General features: G+C 57.4%; 1 protein-coding gene across 6 annotated transcripts in view; it reads left to right on the top strand.

The window, feature by feature from the left end:
- The first annotated feature begins 2,135 nt into the window (after positions 1-2,135).
- ATOH8 (atonal bHLH transcription factor 8) overlaps positions 2,136-17,241 on the top strand; it is a 33,891-nt gene continuing 18,785 nt past the window's right edge. For 2 of the 6 annotated variants that reach the window (XR_012325625.1, XR_012325626.1), the window contains exons 1-2: positions 2,136-3,394; positions 12,986-13,177. Coding sequence is in view for 2 of the 6 variants with exons in the window: in XM_033838371.2 (XP_033694262.1) it covers positions 2,639-3,394; positions 12,986-13,177 (948 nt within the window). In the remaining 4 variants the exon portion in view is untranslated. The remainder of the gene's footprint in view (positions 3,395-12,985; positions 13,178-17,241) is intronic. The other 4 variants (XR_012325627.1, XM_033838371.2, XR_004521740.2 and 1 more) reach the window with 3 other exon arrangements.

Below are 17,241 nucleotides of genomic sequence, written 5' to 3'. Positions count from 1 at the left end.
TGCCACCGACTGGCTGGGTGCGTGAGGAGTGGGTAGGCGGGGGTCTCAGCTTCTGCTTGCGATCTGGAGAATGTAAAGGGCATGAAGCCTTCAGCAAAAGTTTCCTGGAAGACAGGGAGGAAGGAAACAGTGGCTTTTCGGGAGCTCACAAACCCAGGGGTTCAGGCAGGACCTCAGTGGAGGGCAAGTTGCAGCAATTCTTGTGAGTGACCACATGCAGAGGCCAGCAAGAGTGACAGGGGGCTGTGCTGACCAGCCAGGTTTACAGCAGGAGGGGAGGCTTACAGGAGGAGGGGAGACTGGAGCCAGTCATCAAAGAGTGAGAAGAGTGTTCTCTTCAGAGGGTCCCGGGCTGGTGGGGGAAACAGAAGGAGAATGGGGACTCCTCTCTGGGGCTTACCCTTGGTCTTCAGGAGAGAGATAAGGTATGGGAAGATGCTGAGTGCCCAGGGAAGGGGATGCCTCAGGCAACGCACATTTCATGATGCCGGGACCCATCCCGGTGGAAAAAATGAGGTTTTGCATTGATCAGAAAACTGCATGCCTCTGCGTGTGTCCCTGTGTGAATGTTGACGTGTGAAGGGATGTTTGAAGTCTTATGTCAAAGTCCTTTTACATCTGTGATCTCTTTTTACTTCCCCAACTATCTTGAGAGGTTGGCTGGACAGAAATATCATCCTCAAGGACAGATTCAGAACCCCAGTGGGATGAACCGTCTTGCTCAGGGTCATGGAGCTTGAGAGTTGAAAAGCCAAGTACAATCTATGCTCTTGTCCCTGAACTTTCTTCCTGGACCCCCATCCTACCTCACAGGACACTGTATGGCACAGGTCACCATGTCATCTGCCTCCTCCCACCCCCAGGGCATTCTCCCCTAGAGGAGAGAAGGCACTCTGATGAACCTGCATTTTCACCAGAAAAACCCCACCGGGTTTGGTGGGTCTGGGGATGGGAATGAAGGACTGAAACCAGAAAGACAAAGATTCCAGTGGCTGCAGAGGTCAGAGCCCAAGGCCAGGGTCAAGGGTCTATCTTCTCTCAAACTGCTTAAAGCAACCACCACCAAGGAGGAACTTACTACCACAGAGAAAGGACCCGCGAAGAGTGAAGGACCGTGTGCTGGTCCTCAGGGCAGCCTCCGGGAGGTGGGCTCGGGTGAGGGCCCACTAGTTTGCTCTTTATTTTCCCCCAGAATCTCCAGTGGGATGGCACTGGGACCGAAGGTCTGGGTAGTCGACCTCTGTCCCCTGCCAATAACAGTGGGCACCTACCTGCAAAGCTCTCACTTTGTGCCAGGCAGCTCTGAACGCTTTGCACATATATGCTCAATTAATCTTCACAACACCTCGGGAAGAAGGTACAATTGTTACTTCCATTCTACAGATGGGGAAAGGGAGGCACAGAGAGGTTCAGTGACTTGCCCAACGACACTCAGTTTGTAAGTGGTAGAGCTGGCATTGGAACCCAGGAAATCTGCCTCTAGAAGCTATTCTGCCTCTGTTATTAATAATAACCAAAGCTTCCATTTGACTGGTACCCCCTATGTGCCTGGGCCTGAATTCCCCACAGCAACGCAGCGGGCAACCTGCGGTGAGGTGACTTGAGATTCTCCCAGATGCTGCGTCTAAAACCAAAGCTTCCACGCTGCTCGGCCTCTTTAACTCGCTGCGTGACCGTGGGAAAGCCCGTTCCTTTTCAGAGCCTCAGTTTGCCTGGCGCTTAGCCCTTCTGCTCCTGGTCTCTCTGCTCCAGCAAGTGACCCGAGCGGATGGGGATGCGGTGCAGGGGGAGTGAGGGTCTCGGGCAACCCCAGAGCCTTTCCCTTCCCTCGTCGACCTACCCCCACCCCCGCCCCCCAGGAGAAGTCGCCATTCTGTTTCTTTCTCGATTGGCAAGCTGGGGTGGAGGGCTGGACGTGGAGGTGCTGGGTGCGGAAGGCGACGCTGCGTCACCGAGAGGTCAGCAAGGCCAGGGAGACAAGGCCCGGCTCTGATCTGGGGAAGGGCCGAAGGGCCTAGAGGGCACGTGCTCGGGAGCGGACTGTCCTCTGGGGACAGAGAAGCGCCCCGGACTTGAGGAGGGGGCGGGGAGGGAGAGTCAGAGGACCAGGTTCTGGGCAGAAGGGATGGGGGTGGGGGGAGGTGGAGAGGACGCGGACAAAGGAGGCGGCCAGCAGCCCAGCTGTTTTGAAAAATGCTTCCTGTTTCTTTAAAGGCGCTCGCGGCTCGGGCGGCCGGGGCTGGGGAGGCTGCGGCGGGAGCTGCCTCCTCTCCGGGCGGCGGCACTGACTGATCTCGCGAATTGGGCTTCTGTGTAAACTGAGGCTAAACAAACACAGATGGAGCGCAGCGGGCGTTCTCCAGAAATGCTGGCACGGCGGCAGCGACTTCAGATGACACTCTGAGCGCTCCGGGAACGGACAGCCCGGCGGCTTCGCGGAGCCGGCGGCGCAGCTGCCCCGGACGAGGGGGAGAAAGGGAGGGAGGGAGGGAGGGAGCGAGCAGGGGGAGAGCTGGAGACTCCGAGGCGCTGAGCGCCGCGGCCGCCCGGGCAGAGCCGGCGCGCAGCGTGTAGAGCGAGCGCGGCGGGCGCGCTTCCCGGGCAGCCCCACGCCCCTGCCTTGCGCGCTGCCCGCGCCATGAAGCACATCCCGGTTCTCGAGGACGGGCCGTGGAAGACCGTGTGTGTGAAGGAGCTGAACGGCCTCAAGAAGCTCAAGAGGAAAGGCAAGGAGCCGGCGCGGCGCGCGAACGGCTATAAAACTTTCCGATTGGACTTGGAAGCGCCCGAGCACGGCGCCGCCGCCACCGACGGGCTGCGGGACAGGACCCAGCGGCTGCAGCCGGTCCCGGCCCCGGTGCCAGCCCGGGTGGCGCCGGCCGTTCCCTCAGGTGGGGGCGCGGACACGGCCGGGGAGCGCGGGGGCGCCCGGGCTCCGGAGGTCTTGGACGCGCGGAAACGCGGCTTCGCCCTGGGCGCAGTGGGGCCGGGACTCCCCACGCCGCCGCCACCGCCGCCGCCTCCAGCGCCCCAGGGCCAGGTACCTGGGGGTCCCGAGGCACAGCCTTTCCGGGAGGCCGGCCTACGTCCCCGCATCTTGCTGTGCGCACCGCCAGCACGCCCCACGCCGTCGGCGGCCCCTGCTCCCCCGGAGCCCTCAGTGCGCCCGGCTCCCCCCACGCGCCCTGGGGAAAGTTCTTACTCGTCAATTTCACACGTAATTTACAATAACCACCCGGATTCCTCCGCGTCGCCTAGGAAACGGCCAGGCGAAGCTACCGCCGCCTCCTCCGAGATCAAAGCCCTGCAGCAGACCCGGAGGCTCCTGGCGAACGCCAGGGAGCGGACGAGGGTGCACACCATCAGCGCAGCCTTCGAGGCGCTCAGGAAGCAGGTACCGGCTACCAGCCACACACCCTCACTGCGCCCGGGTATGACTGCGGGAGTGGGTGGGTAAGTGGCTGGGGGACTTTAGGGAGGATGAGGGCGTGGGTAACCGGCAAGTTGTCCCCGCCCGGTCGGCCCCAGGGCCCAGACAGGTTTGGGTCCTCCTGGGGCAGTGACCTTTGCCACAGCGTTGGTACGGCTCTTAGTCTGCAAAGTCGGGGTGAAGGTTCGAGATCTCTGGCTCGGGCACGCCCTGGTTACAGCCACCCCCGTCCCCCCTGGGGTGACCCTGTCTGCGCGTCTGACTTCACCCCTCATAGTTCACTTTTATGGCAGCGAATATTCGTCTCCCGGGGTCCCTTGGGCGCGGTGGGGAGTGGAGAGGGGCAATGTGGGAATCTGTCTCCGGCGGGGAAAGGGGGAAGACCCTTACTCTTCTGGCAATTTGGCGTGGTCTTGGAGGCCCGGAACGCTGCGGAGGGGTGGTCCTGGCTTTGCCAGAACATAAGGGTCCCGCAGCCCGCGGGAACCTGTCAGCACCTCCTCAGCCCCCACCTCCCAGCAGGGATGCCCCTGAACTCAGGTTGCTTCTGCGCTCTGCACCCCTCGCTCCTGGTGTCCCTTAAGGACCCGGGGTACAAGCCTGAGCCCCCTCTGCAGGGGCGGCCTCAGGAATTGGCTGGAGAGGGCCTTTCCAGGAGATCCCCTCCACTGCTGCCGTTCGCCGCCCGCCGCATGCTGAAGCAGGCAGGTCTGCTGAGGGGACTGATTGGTTCGGGGAATCTTCAGAAACTAGTTCTGGGTGGGTTAGGGGCTTCTTAGTTTGGGGCAGGTGGGGGCTGTCTTCACCAGACACTGTCTTCTGGGGCCGATGGGAAAGAATATTTGTCCAAGAGTTACCCATAGTGGGGAGTGGCAGTTTTACAATTCCACTTAGACAAGATTGAGACTGCCCCGGGATTCTAGGCTGGGCATTTTCACAGAGCGGAGATCTAAGAAGAGTGTGGTAAGTGCCCCCTGCCCCCAGCCCACACAGGGCATGGGGAAGGGTTGGAGGGGGGGTGGATGTGACTGGTTTGAATGGTCAGGATTTTTGCTTGCTCTGCAGCTGACTTCCTGTGTGACTTCAGGAAAGTTACTTACCCTCTCTGGGCTTTAGCCAACAACAAAGGATTTCAGAAAACATGATCTTCTTTTTGGATCACACACTCTCCTCTTCCTCCTGTGGGTGGGGCAGGGAAGGTGCCTGTGTCCATCCATGGGAAGGGAATTAAACTCCTGGGGAAAAGAGTTTCTATGACTTTTGAGCCAAAGTGTCACATTTGGGCTTGAGTAAGATGATTGGTCAGTGAGGTGGAGTGGAGTGGAGGAGTCAGATAACTGTCATAGACAGTTGGGACCTTGGGCAGTGGGCCCAGTGGAGAATTCAGTTTCACCCTCAGGCAGTGGCTCTGTGTCAGAGGGTGGCAGCCTGGAGGGCATCCTGCTACCTACCGCCCAGGATGGAAGGATGAGATGGCAGAGAGATGACTGTCCACCTGCTCACCTTGCAGCTAGGGCAACCCCTCTCAGATTGGGGAGGCCACGTGCCCAGAGCATCACAGCTGGTGAGAGGACGGTCAGGGCTGGCACCTAGGTCCTTTAACTGACAGTTCAGCGTCCTTTTTACTCCTCCAGCTGCCTCTTTCAGTTCCGAGAAAGTATTCACGGTCTCTGTGTGTTCAACTACATCTCATTTGTCCAGTGGCTTTAACTTCTTTCAGTAATAAATTCCATCTTATTTGATCTTAACATCCCTGTCGATTGAATTAGCTTTCCATTTAATGGAATGGAAAACTGGGGCCTGGAGAAAGAATGAAGGAAACGCTTCCAAGATCACCTAGTGGGTTAGGGAAGGTGACAGAAGTTTCTGGAATGCCCGCCTGGCCAAATGCTTCTCACAATGTCAGCTGTATCAGCGCTGTGGGCCCTGCGCTCGCAGTATTGTTAAGTCGGAAGGTGGGTGTACACATGGCTGACTCTCTGAGATGAGATGGTTAATCGTGGTTTCCTTTCCCTTCCACCCTTCTTGTGCGGAAGTTCTATATAAGAGGGACAAATTCAGGGAGAAAGTGTGCACACACACACACACACACACACAGGTACAAACAGCTGTACCTATACACACGATCAGTACTAGTGCCCAAGAGCACACACAAATGCGTGATCAGAAGTGCCTCCTCTGGTTTGTTCCCCCCCTTGCCCAGTCCATCTGTCCCTTCCCCAAAAAGGCTGCTGGTGGGCACCGGTCTATTGTCTGCGAGGGAAAGAAGTATCGCTAGGGCACACTCACCATGTCCACATCACAGCCTCCATCCGATGGGGAAAGTCCTGTGTCTCAGAGGCACTCCTTCCTCCTCTGGACCTCAGTATCCCACCTGTAGAAAGTGCGCACGTGAATACACACTCACACTCGTGTGCGTGTGTGTGTGTGTGTGCCCTTATCCAGGCAGGCTGTGACTCTGGATCTAGGCGTAGGCTTGACTGTCTGAAATGGACCCTGAGAAAGGAGGGTGAGGAAGAAGGATGGTTCTTCCTGAAATGAGGCCATGGCTGTTGCATCACCGAGGTCAGGTCTGGGGCTGTGGCTCTGGTCTGGGGCTTCATTTCTCTGAGCAGCTTCCTGGTACGGTGAAAAGAGCACTGGGCGGGGAGTCCGGAGGCCGGAGTTTGAGTTATACCTCTGCCGTATGCGTTCTGTGTGACCGTGGACAAGTCACTTTCCCTCTCTGAGCCTCAGTTGCTAAAGTTGGGAAACGGTGTTAATGCTTACCTCACACAGCGCTTCTCTGCAGAGAGCGCATGAAGAAAGGAATGGGGGCCGTAGGAGGAATGAACATTTCTCGAACGTCTGCAACGTCCTCAGGGCTGGGCAAAGGCCTTGACAGATGTAGAAATAAGAATTCTGTAATCATTTTAATAAGAATCATAGAAACTGCCATTTATCAGATGCTTCCTTTGTACTGGGTCCTGTGCTAAGCGTGTTACGCGTATTAGTTCATTTAATGAAGTAGGTATTGTTTCCACCCCCCCATCCCCCCCGCCCTCATTCCCACCCCTGTTTCACGGATGGTGAGGCCGAGGTTCAGGGAACTTCTGTAAGTTGGTGGAGGTCTCGCAGCCTTTGGCCACCGCATGAGGCCTCCTGGGTTTGCACTGCATGCCTCCCCGGCCTGCCATTCACTAGGCTCCGGGGTGCCGGCGCCCTCCCGGGCGTGGTGCAGTCACAGCCTGCGTGGCTGTGTGCCACTGTCATTGCAGAGCCTGGATTCGAATCGGAGTCAGCGAGTTGCTCCAGGGCCCAGGCTCCTGACGGCCCCGCTCTTCAGCCTGGTGACCACCCGGGAGCTGTCCACCCCCAGCAGGGGGAAGCCAGACAGTCTTCTGTGTTGTCCAACCCGTCATGCTCTCAACCAGGAAGGGAATGGGGTGGGGGGCCGCTTGGCCATGAGAAGTGCAGGTGGGGGAGAGGGAGGCCCCCGGCAGCGGGGCCAGGGGGTGTGTATGCGGGGCAGATGGTCAGGCCGCAGCACATGCCACCAGCCCAGCTGCTCGGGGCCCTCCCTGCCGCCTCACGTGAAGGCCATGTGTGCATAGCTGGGCCTGGCCCATGTGCAGGGCTGCTCCAGGCCGGGTGGGAGAGGGTCCAAGGGAAAGCCTGGCCTTGCTGGGCGGGTGAGGGGAGGGGCCAGAGCTGTGGGCCTCGGCCTCCCCCGCAGAACCTTCTGGTTCACAGGCTGTGCTCACCCTCGGGGCATCTGGTGTGTGTGCAGATCTATGCAGGTTTCCTCTCAGCATTGATGGAGGAATGGCAGCCGAGCCAGGCAGAGGCCTGGGGCAGCAAGGAGCAGCCCTCAGGACTTGCTGAAGTACCAAACCAGGGGCCCCTCCTCTGCTGCCCCTGGAGTGTCCCAGGGGGTCCTCAGCAAGTGAACTCAGGATGGCCCAGGAGGGGGCATGAGGATGGTACCCCCAGCCCAGCACCTCCCTCAGTCTCAGACGCCACAGGATGCCAGGGGCCCATGGCCCCACTGCAACCTGAACCTCCTTCCTCAGGGAATGGAGGACGGACCTGCTTGCATCCAGATGGGAGAGGGTGATAAAAACCTCTCTCCTGCCCCCTCGCATCCACAGTCACCACGACAGTAGCTTGTTGAGCCTCATTGCACGGGGCGAGGTGCCTTACCTGGCCCTGTCGTGCCGCCTTCCCATTTCACAGATGGGGATGCTTACGGAGGTGGAGTGAGTGACCAGGATTTGTCCTGTCTGGCCCTGGGCCGTGGCTCTTAACCACTCAGACCCAGGTTCTCAGGGTCCAGCCTCGTTGCTGTGTAGCAGGTTGGGATTTTGTTTAAATAGAACTTGACAAGGACCTTAAACAGCCTGTGTAGAGCGGCTTCATCCCAGGGAGCCAGCACTCACTGACATGAGCCGATTAGAGAAAAATTTCAGATGGGATCAAGTGCTCGGCTGTGTGCCGGGGATGCAGTGATGTTGGAGCTGTGTGGGTCCAGGAGTCTTGGTGGGCGTCTTGGGCTGGGTCTGAAGGGTGGGGTAGGAGTTGGCACAGAGGCAAGAGGGTGGAGGGCTTCCAGGCCTCCCCTGCATTGGCTGGTTGGTTCCTGGCTTTGCTTCTCTGTAGCGCCTCCCTACATCTGCCCATGGCGATTCCATTCTGAGGTAGCAGGTATTCTGATGCCCATTTTATTGGTGAGGAAACTGAGGTCCCCTATGGTTGCGGACCTAAGATCACCTGGATGGCCCGGAGTAGAGCTAGGTCCTCAGAATCCCAGGCCAGTGCCCTTCCTGCCTTTTCCCACTTGCTGGAGCCAGGAGAGGGTCCAGCTTGGGGTAGGTGGGATGGAATCTTTTAGGGGCACTTGGGACCTGGTGAAAAATCCCCATACTGCACCTGCTCCTCTGAAGCATAACGATTCTTGTGGGGTGAGCATGAGGCAGGTCCTTTTCCTTTACAGGAAGATTTGCTGCCTGTCGGTAGCTGGAGCCGAGCGGCCCTGCTGCCTCCTTTGGCTTCTGTCCCCTGCCCAGGCTGAGCAGATGACTGCTGTGTGGTCTCCGGCAGGTGGTGGGATGGCTGGGCTCTGGGCCACGCTGTGGACGCTCAGAGAGGTAATGCACTAAGGCTGGGGTCCCGTGGAGTCCAGGACTCTCCATCCCCTGCTCAGAAGGGGGGGCTGCCCACCTCCCCACCATAGGCTATAGATGCTTATCCAAACCCCCAAGCCATCGCTTCTGGCTGATTGGAAAGAGCCCCGCTAAGTAAGGTGTGTGTTCAAGACCCAGCTCATCTTTCATCAGCTGAGAGATACAGGAAGTTCTTACGCTCCCTGGGCATCAAATGCTTCTCTGTAAAGTGGAAGTCGTCATTTCTACCTCATGGCGCTGTCGAAAGATGAATTATATTCACAATAACCAGCCCTCTGCCTGGCCTTAGTAGATCACAAGAAACAGCAAGGGGATGACCTAGTTCCAACAGTCATCCAGGGTACCCAGGCATTATTCCCGCTCTCCAGATAAGAAAACTGAGGCTCAGAGAGGTGAAGCTACCTGTCCAAAGTCACCCCGATGTTTGGGATTTAGACCAGCTCTTTCTGCCTTACCTTAACCTCCTAGAATCAGATCCTCATAGGCCAGGGTGCCTCTGAGCTGGGCTTTTGGGGGCCCAGCTCCTGCATCCTGGGCCGTGGGCACCAGCATCACCACCGCTGGTGGTGGGAGTTTGGAGAGCCCAGCGGCCAAGCCCCTGGTGGGAGTTTGGGGAGCCCGCCTTCCTTGGGCGATAAACACACGAGCTTCTGGCTCCAACCGGGTCTTAGCTGAGTGACCTGGGGCCCAATATGTCACCTCTCTGTTTCCTCATGTGCAGATGGGGTAACAATCTTTATTTGGGGGTAAGTTTCAATGGGCTGAAACTACCTGTGAATAGTGACCACGGTGCCAGGTAAACAACCAGAGCTCAGTAGATGGGTTGGTTTTTTTTTAAACTCCACAGTTGCTTCTTAATTTATTTTTGGCTGCATTGGGTCTTTGTTGCAGAGTGACGTAGGGCTTTCTCTAGTTGCGGCGAGCAGGGGCCACTCTTCGCTGCGGTGCACGGGCCTCTCATTGCGGCGGCTTCTCCCACTGCGGAGCATGGACTCCAGGCGTGCAGGCTTCAGTAGCTGTGGCGCATGGGCTTAGTTGCTCCGTGGCAAGTGGGATCTTCCCGGACCAGGGCTTGAACCTGTGTCCCCTGCATTGGCAGGCAGATTCTTAACCACTGCGCCACAAGGGCAGCCCCCTCAATAGATGGTTTTCTTGTTAGACCTGGACTTTGACACAAGCAGTGGGACAGAGTGACAAATCTGGGGCAAAACTGGATCAGAACTTGGCACAGGAGCCCCTAGGTCAGCCTTGGCCTCACCTGTTGCTCGGTCGTCCCGCAATGACCCTGGATCCCCATGTGCAGATCCCTTCCAAGATCCCTGCTCCCTGCTGGCAGGGAAGCCCAGCTGCTCAGGGCCCAGGGCTCAAAGAGCTGGGTAACTCCCAGCATGGCCTCTGGGTAACAACACACTAGGGCCTGTGTCACAGAGCTGTGCCCGGTGTCCAGAGCCTCCACCAGGCAGGCACTCCCTCCCTGGGTGCAGGGGAGGCAGAGGTGCTAGGCTGGTCCCTGAGACCCATGCCCCTGCCCCAGGGAACCTTTCTGTGCCACAGACCTTGTTCATTTGTTCAGGCTGATAAAGCAGGATTCTCTGGACTCTGGATGAGAACAGGCAACGTGCATTGTTCTGCAGGCTTTTCTCAGATGGGTTTGGAGCTGTGGCCAGGACTGGGACGGGGAAGGGGAATGCACAGGAGTTGGTGGTCCCTGTGTCACCTCCCTGCCCCTCCCTGCATTTCCTGGCCTGGTGAAGGGCAACTCCTTGGCTGCTAGAGGATTTTTTTTTTTTTTAACATCTTTATTGGAGTATAATTGCTTTACAATGGTGTGTTAGTTTCTGCTTTATAACAAAGTGAATCAGTTATACATATACATATGTTCCCATATCTCTTCCCTCTTGCGTCTCCCTCCCTCCCACCCTCCCTATCCCACCCCTCCACGTGGTCACAAAGCACCGAGCTGATCTCCCTGTGCTAGGCGGCTGCTTCCCACTAGCTATCTATGTTACGTTTGGTAGTGTATATATGTCCATGCCTCTCTCTCGCTTTGTCACAGCTTACCCTTCCCCCTCTCCATATCCTCAAGTCCATTCTCTAGTAGGTCTGTGTCTTTATTCCTGTCTTACCCCTAGGTTCTTCATGACATTTTTTTCCCCTTAAATTCCATATATATGTGTGCTAGAGGATTTTTGAAAGGTGACAGCAAACTTCACCTCAGGCCTGTGGTCTCAGGACCCCCAGGGGGTGGGGGATGAGCAGGCAGTATGTCCTGGCTCCAGATCTCCTGCTTCTCACCCTCTCTGGAGACCCTCTTTAGAGACCCTCTGCAACACCCACCGTAATAATGTCACTGACTTGTATCAGGCCTTACTATGTGCAGCGCATATGCCATCTCCTTTAGTCCTTACCACGCTCTGTGGTCAGTCCTGTTAGCTATATGACAAGGACACCAAGGCTCAGAATGGTTACGTCTCTTGCCCAGGGTTTGTAGCTAGAGCCAGGAGTTAGCCCAGGTGACCAAAAGGTGTATGAGCTTCACCTCTGCACCAAATAACTAAATCTTTATCCTCAGAGAATTTTGGGAATTCCCTGGTGGTCCAGTGGTTAGGACTCCATGCTTCCACTGTAGGGGGCACGGGTTCAATCTCAGGTCCGGGAACTAAGATCCTACAAGCTGAGCGGTGTGGCCAAAAAGAAAGAGAGAGAGAGAGAGAGAGAGAGAGAGAGAGAGAGAGAGAACGGTTTTTGAACCCAGTTCTAAACCTTCTGGAGTCACCTGATAGATATGGAGGGAGAGCGTTCATTTGTTCATTCATTCCCTCAGTCAACAAACCCTTTGGAGGCCGGTGATGGGCAGGACCAGGGCTAGGCTCTGCATACAGAGGCCTTCCCCTGACAGCTCACACAGAGACTGACCATGAAATGAGTCCCAGTAATCAGGAGTTAAGGACAGATGGCGGGCTATCAGAGCACCATCAAGGGGAGGCAGCCCTAGTCCCCGGGATAGGGTTGGGTGGGAGGTCAGGGAAAGCTGCTGGACGAAGTGAGCTTTAACGTGAGATCAAGATGTTGACGCGTTTAGGGTCCTCATCTGAAGCGGCTCTCTTGATCATGCTTTCTCGACCACAGCGCTGCTGACGTTTTGGGCTGAGTCATTCTTTGCTGTGGAGGCACCGTAGGATCCTGAGCACTGTACGATGTTTAGCAGCTTCCCTGGCCTCTGCAGGCCAGTAGCCCCTCCCCGCCTGCTCCCCGGTAGTGACGATCAAGAGTGTCTGCAGACATTGCCAGCTGCCCCTTAGGGACAACATTGTCCCTGGTTGAGAACCGCTGGTTCAGAACAGTGCCCGGCGTGCTTGTTGAGTGGTCCCTGCAAGGCGCCCCACTCTCTGTGGGCTGAGGGTTAGTACCAGGTATCCGTGGTGGGGATGGACGCTGCGTGTAGATCCTGGAGAGCCGTAGAGAGGAGGATGCCGCAGCCTTGGCTGCAGCGCACGTTTGGGCCATTTAGGTGAACGACGCGTCAGAGCAGCTGTATTGGTTAGCACCTGTCGGGTGGACTTTGTGGTGATGTCTCCGTGTTACGACACAGAACTCTGCTGCAGTCTTTGTAGCTTTTTGCTCAAGTAGCAGGAGCATTGGTGGACAATGTTAGAGACCCCATCGCTTCACGCATACAAATCCCTGTGCCATTAGTGAGTGTCTAGTTGGTGATGAACGTCAAGGCTGTCAAGTCTGGTTGGGGCTGTCCTGTTGCAATGCCCAGCAGCGCCCCAGGTCCAGAGGGCGGAAAGAAAAAGAGAAAAGCAAAAGAAAGCCAATCGTGTGTGGGCCCCCCAGCTGAGCACTGACACTTTGCTTCTGGTCTGTTCCCAGAGTCCCGGGCACCTAACTCTGCTCTGACGTTATAACATCCCTCTTGAGTGTAAGTTCTCTGATGGCAGACCCGAGTTATTATCTGTGGTCGGACCCCAAGTGCCCAGCAAGACAAGTGCCACTGAATGAGTAAATAGACCCTCAGAGCTAAAAAACATCGGTTCTCTCTGAGAGATTCCTTCTCAGGGAGGGAGGGGGGTGGAGCTCTGTCCTGGGGGAACTCACTGTGTTTCGTGCGCACTGACGTTCGGGCAAGAGCTAAGTCTCGGTTTCTTCCCCTGTGACGTGGGAACGTGGATGCCTCCCAAGGTGGTGAGTGTGGAAACGGCGGGTGCTCAGAACAGAGAATAAAATCCGGGTTGAGGGACTCGATGGGCCACCTCTGCCGCCCTGCAGTCCCCTGCCCGGCGGTGCAGATGTCCGTGAGAGGGACCCTACCCCTGCCTGGCTGAGGTGCCCCCAGGCCATTCTCAGCAGAGAGCCTGGCAGCCCCTCCTGACGCCTTCTCACCCTCCAGGTGCCATGCTACTCATATGGGCAGAAGCTGTCCAAGCTGGCCATCCTGAGGATCGCCTGTAACTACATCCTGTCCCTGGCGCGGCTGGCCGACCTGGACTACAGCGCCGACCACAGCAACCTCAGCTTCTCCGAGTGTGTGCAGCGCTGCACCCGCACCCTGCAGGCCGAGGGCCGCGCCAAGAAGCGCAAGGTACGTGCCAGCCACGCAGGCGGCAGCCTCCTGGGAAGACAGAGAGGTGGGGACGGGAGCTTGGGCTTCCAGAGGGACCGGTGAGCTCGGCCCTTAGGAGCTTTGCTGGGGTTCGTGCCAGCTTCAGGGCTCCTCAGACCCCTGGGACTGTGTGTGACTCTGCTCCTGGGAACGGGGCTGCTGGGTACCTGGGACAGTCACCCTGGGCCTGCGTGTGTTCATCACTTAAATGAGGAGGACAGCTTATCTCTGAAGCTCTTTCTGGCCTTACGTGCTCTTAGGATGCATCCCCCATGCGACCCCTGATGGATGTCATATCAGGGTGAGATCTCCTGAACTGGTAACAGCCCAGGAGAGCCCTCTGGTGTGTTTTGGTAATGTGACTTGGCCTGTGGGTTACCTGAGGCCGCGTATTAAGGCACGTGATATTCATTCATTCGTTCTGAAGAGATTTGCTGAGCCCCAGCCATGTGCCGCGCTTGCCGGGCAGGGGTATAAAAATGATACACGTATGGTCGCAGCACCCCTGCAGGTCACAGGATGCTCAGAGACCCTCCTGCCTGTGGATAAGGGCAGAAGAGTGTAGGAAAGGAGGCACTGGAGGCCTGTGCTGGGGCAGGGGAAGGCCAGGCAGAGAGGGACAGGTGACCTCTCCTGCCCAAGGGAGTTGGAAAGGTCATCTTTGTGTAAGTGGTGTTTGAGCTGGACAACAAGGAGGTCACCGGGCAGATGAAGCAGGAACAGTATCTGAGGCAGAGGGAACAGCCTGTACAAAGCCTGATGTGTTTGGAGAAATACGGGCGGGAGGAAAAATGTCGGGCACAGCTTCGCTTCGCAGATGGCCTAGACTTCCAGCATTTCCAGTTGGGGGTCATTGCCAGGCTGTGTGGAGCAAGGCTCATGGCAACCCTCTGGATCTCTGTGCCCACGAGGCTAGAGGGAGAGAGACAGAGGGTGGGACCCAGTCTGCATCCATGAAGAGGGTAGAGGTGGTTAGAGATGCCTGACTCCCCTGGGCATCCAGGGATGGGGAGTGGGGGGGGGTAGCCAAGTGGCTCTGGCATCCTCCATTCATTCCTTCCTACCACCTCCTCCTTCCTTCCTGGCCGGCCCCTCCCCGCATCCCTGACATTCCTCCCCCAGCCCCCCTTTCAAGGAGGCCCCTCTCTGGGTTCTCCAGGTTTCCCAGGGGCCCCTTCAAGAGGCTTCCAGCCAGGGAGGCCCTCTGTGGACTCTCCTGCCCACAGCAGGGAGGGCCCCGGCACGTCCCCACCGCCAGCCACTGCCGCTGCTGCGGTGATGGCACGTTGCGATCCTGGGAGTGATTTAATGTGGACCAATTAGATGAAATCTTCCTCAAGGGGTGAGAGAGGAAGCGCCACTGGCTGCTCGCAGGGCGGCTTTTCCTCTGGAAGGTGACGCGGGTAAATTAAGGGCGTGATTGATGGCCCCATGCAGCGCTCGGTGACAAAGGAGGGTTGTAAACTCTCGGTGAACTTCCCCTGGCGTTCGGTGGTGGTCGGTCGGAGGTGTGGATGGGCAGGATGGACAGGCACCATTTCCCCCATCTCTGCCCCTCTTCCCCCCTCCCCAAGTCCTCCCGTCAGCCACCAAAGGCCAGAGTGCTGGGTCCCCCTCCTTCCCTGTTCTTTGATTGGAGCAAGTGCCCTGGGCTGGGGAGGAAACTAGACGCTTGGGAGGTGAGGGGGAAGAAGGGGGGTGGTGGGGTGACGATGCCCAGCAGAGACGAGCTTTTGGCTTCCCCTGAAATCACATCAAATCTAAGACACCTTAGAGACTATCTGGTCCAGCCTCCCCATTGTCCAGATTGGGAGACTGAGGTGTTAGATTGTGGGTAAGAGCATCAAACAGCCCTGAGTTCAAGGCCTGGCTCACCACCTACTAGCTGTATCATTTTGGACCCATTTCTTTACCTCTTCCTGCCTCAGTTTTCTCCTCAATAAACGGGGATGGTGGAAACATCAGAGATGTCCAAGGCCCTTTCTAGTCTGACTCTACGAGCAGAGGTCCTGCCTCACCTCTGAAGGGCAAGGGGCCCCTTGCATCCTGCAGCCCTTCCTGCCGAGCGGGCTGTCCTGAGGCTGCCATCTCCCGAGGACCATGCCTGCACAGCCACCGTTGCCCAGAGGACTTAGAGGGAGGGATGGGACAGGGTCTTGGGGCTGCTGGGGCATCTGAGGCCTCTTGGGCCCTGTAACTGCCCTGGTAGATTGGCGGATCACAGCACCACCCCACTCCTGGTGTGTGTGCCTTCCTGCATCTGTCACCATGCAGGTAGGTGAGTTTCAGGGATGCCCTCAGGGGTGGACTTCAGTGACCCGCCCAGTGGCCCTGAGTGCCTGGGATAGGCCATCCTTTTGTTAACCAGAACCAAGGGAGCTGGTGTCCCTGGAGACGCGTTCCTTCATTTGTTCATACATTCATTCGTTCAGTGTCTATCGAGCAGCGGCAGTGAGCTCCGTGTTGGGGAATCCCATCCTCAGCACGTGGGCACTGTGACGGGTATTTGCGATGGGGCGGGCTTGACCCTCCCTAGTCCCTGTGGACAGGGCAGGTGGATGTGAGGCTCAAATCAAGCCCCTGTTCCCCTCCCCTGCAGCCATTCAGGGCGGCCTGAGGGTTTGGGGATGGGAGTGAGTCAGGCTTACATTCTAATGGAGGATAAAGAAAGGAAGAAACTAGAAAACGATGCTGATGTCAGTGACCAGCTGAAAGGAAGTCTTTCATAAATGGTCATCACCAGTGCCACTGATGGCGCTCTGAGCTGTCCCACGGAACGCGGCTCTCTCGCCGTTCATGTGCCCCAGAGGCTGGGCGACCCTTTTCCAGAACACCGCCTTGACAGACTGTACTCAGTGTTCCCTGATGAGCTGCCTTGTCCCTCCAGACCTGTGTTAAGAGTGGGATTTAAAGTGATCTTTCCTTACCCTCTAGGCCCCAGGCACATCCTTTTGCCTGTCTCAGCCCTTCCTTGCTGGGGGTGGGGACCTTGACGGGTGAGTCCTCTATATCTGGACCTCACAGGAGGTGACTTTGAGGGTCCAGGGTCCGTTTGGAAGCCCTGGTCGTGCAGAGAGGCTCGTCGGAGGCTGCCAAGCGGAGAGACAGGTGGGAGGAGTGGAAGGGCTCTGCAGATCTCAGCTCGAGCTCCGGCTGCAGCCGGAGATAATGCACATTAAGCACCTGGCTCTGGGCCATGTTTCCGCAGCTCCTGTTTTTAAAGCAGCGACTCCTGGGAGCTTCTGAGGAGGAGAGAAGGGAAGAGAAGCAGAACTGTTCCACACCTGGGCAGGGTGGGCATTGCCGGGCCTGCGGGATAGGAGACGAGCAGTTTCCCACAGTCTAGGGCCCTGCCTTCCAGTGAATAATGATAATAATAATAATGACAGCGGCAGCAGCTACTAACACTGATGGCATAGCTTAAGCCCTGGCGGTAAATGGCCAGTAAGTTCCTGCCCCCAGGTTTCTCACAGGCCCCAGGTTGGCGGGGTGGGGTGGGGGGAGAGATAAGTTCATTATGGTGCGCTGAGCTAAGGGCCCTACCAGACACCTGGGCACCGATTGGTGACCCCAGAGCTGTGGCTGTAGCCGTGTGTGCCAGCTGGGCAGGGAAGGCTGGCTCTGCAAGGCCAGAGGCTGCTTCTCACCCTGTGGGTGGTCCAGTGCCAGAGGAGGCAGTGAGGCTGGCATAGCTCGACCGCATCTTCTCTCTTCCTGCTGCTTTCTGGGTAGGGGAGGCTTTTCGTGGTGATGGCAGGTTCGAGGGTAGCCGGACCCCTGTTGGGAAGAACATCTTGGGTGCAGACTTCTGTACTTTTGGTGCTGGGGGCCAGCTGAGGTAGCACATTGGTTTTGGGTTGGGGGGTCAGTGGGAGCCGAGAGGGTTCTGTCTGGGTGGTTGAAACCAGGCCTCGGACAGGACCTGGTGGCACCTGCTCTCTCTGTGGTCTGTTCCGGAGCCCCAGAGTATGTGAGGCAGTCTCCAGCTCCTGCTCTGGCTGGATCCAGCCCCTCGTGTGCAGGGTCTCCTGCATCCCCAGAGT

The sequence above is a fragment of the Tursiops truncatus genome, chromosome 14 (genome assembly GCF_011762595.2).
Source record: "Tursiops truncatus isolate mTurTru1 chromosome 14, mTurTru1.mat.Y, whole genome shotgun sequence".
In the NCBI taxonomy this organism is placed as follows: domain Eukaryota; kingdom Metazoa; phylum Chordata; class Mammalia; order Artiodactyla; family Delphinidae; genus Tursiops; species Tursiops truncatus.
The sequence above is the reverse complement of the archived record's forward strand: the minus strand, read 5'-3'. Positions and strand labels throughout refer to the sequence as shown.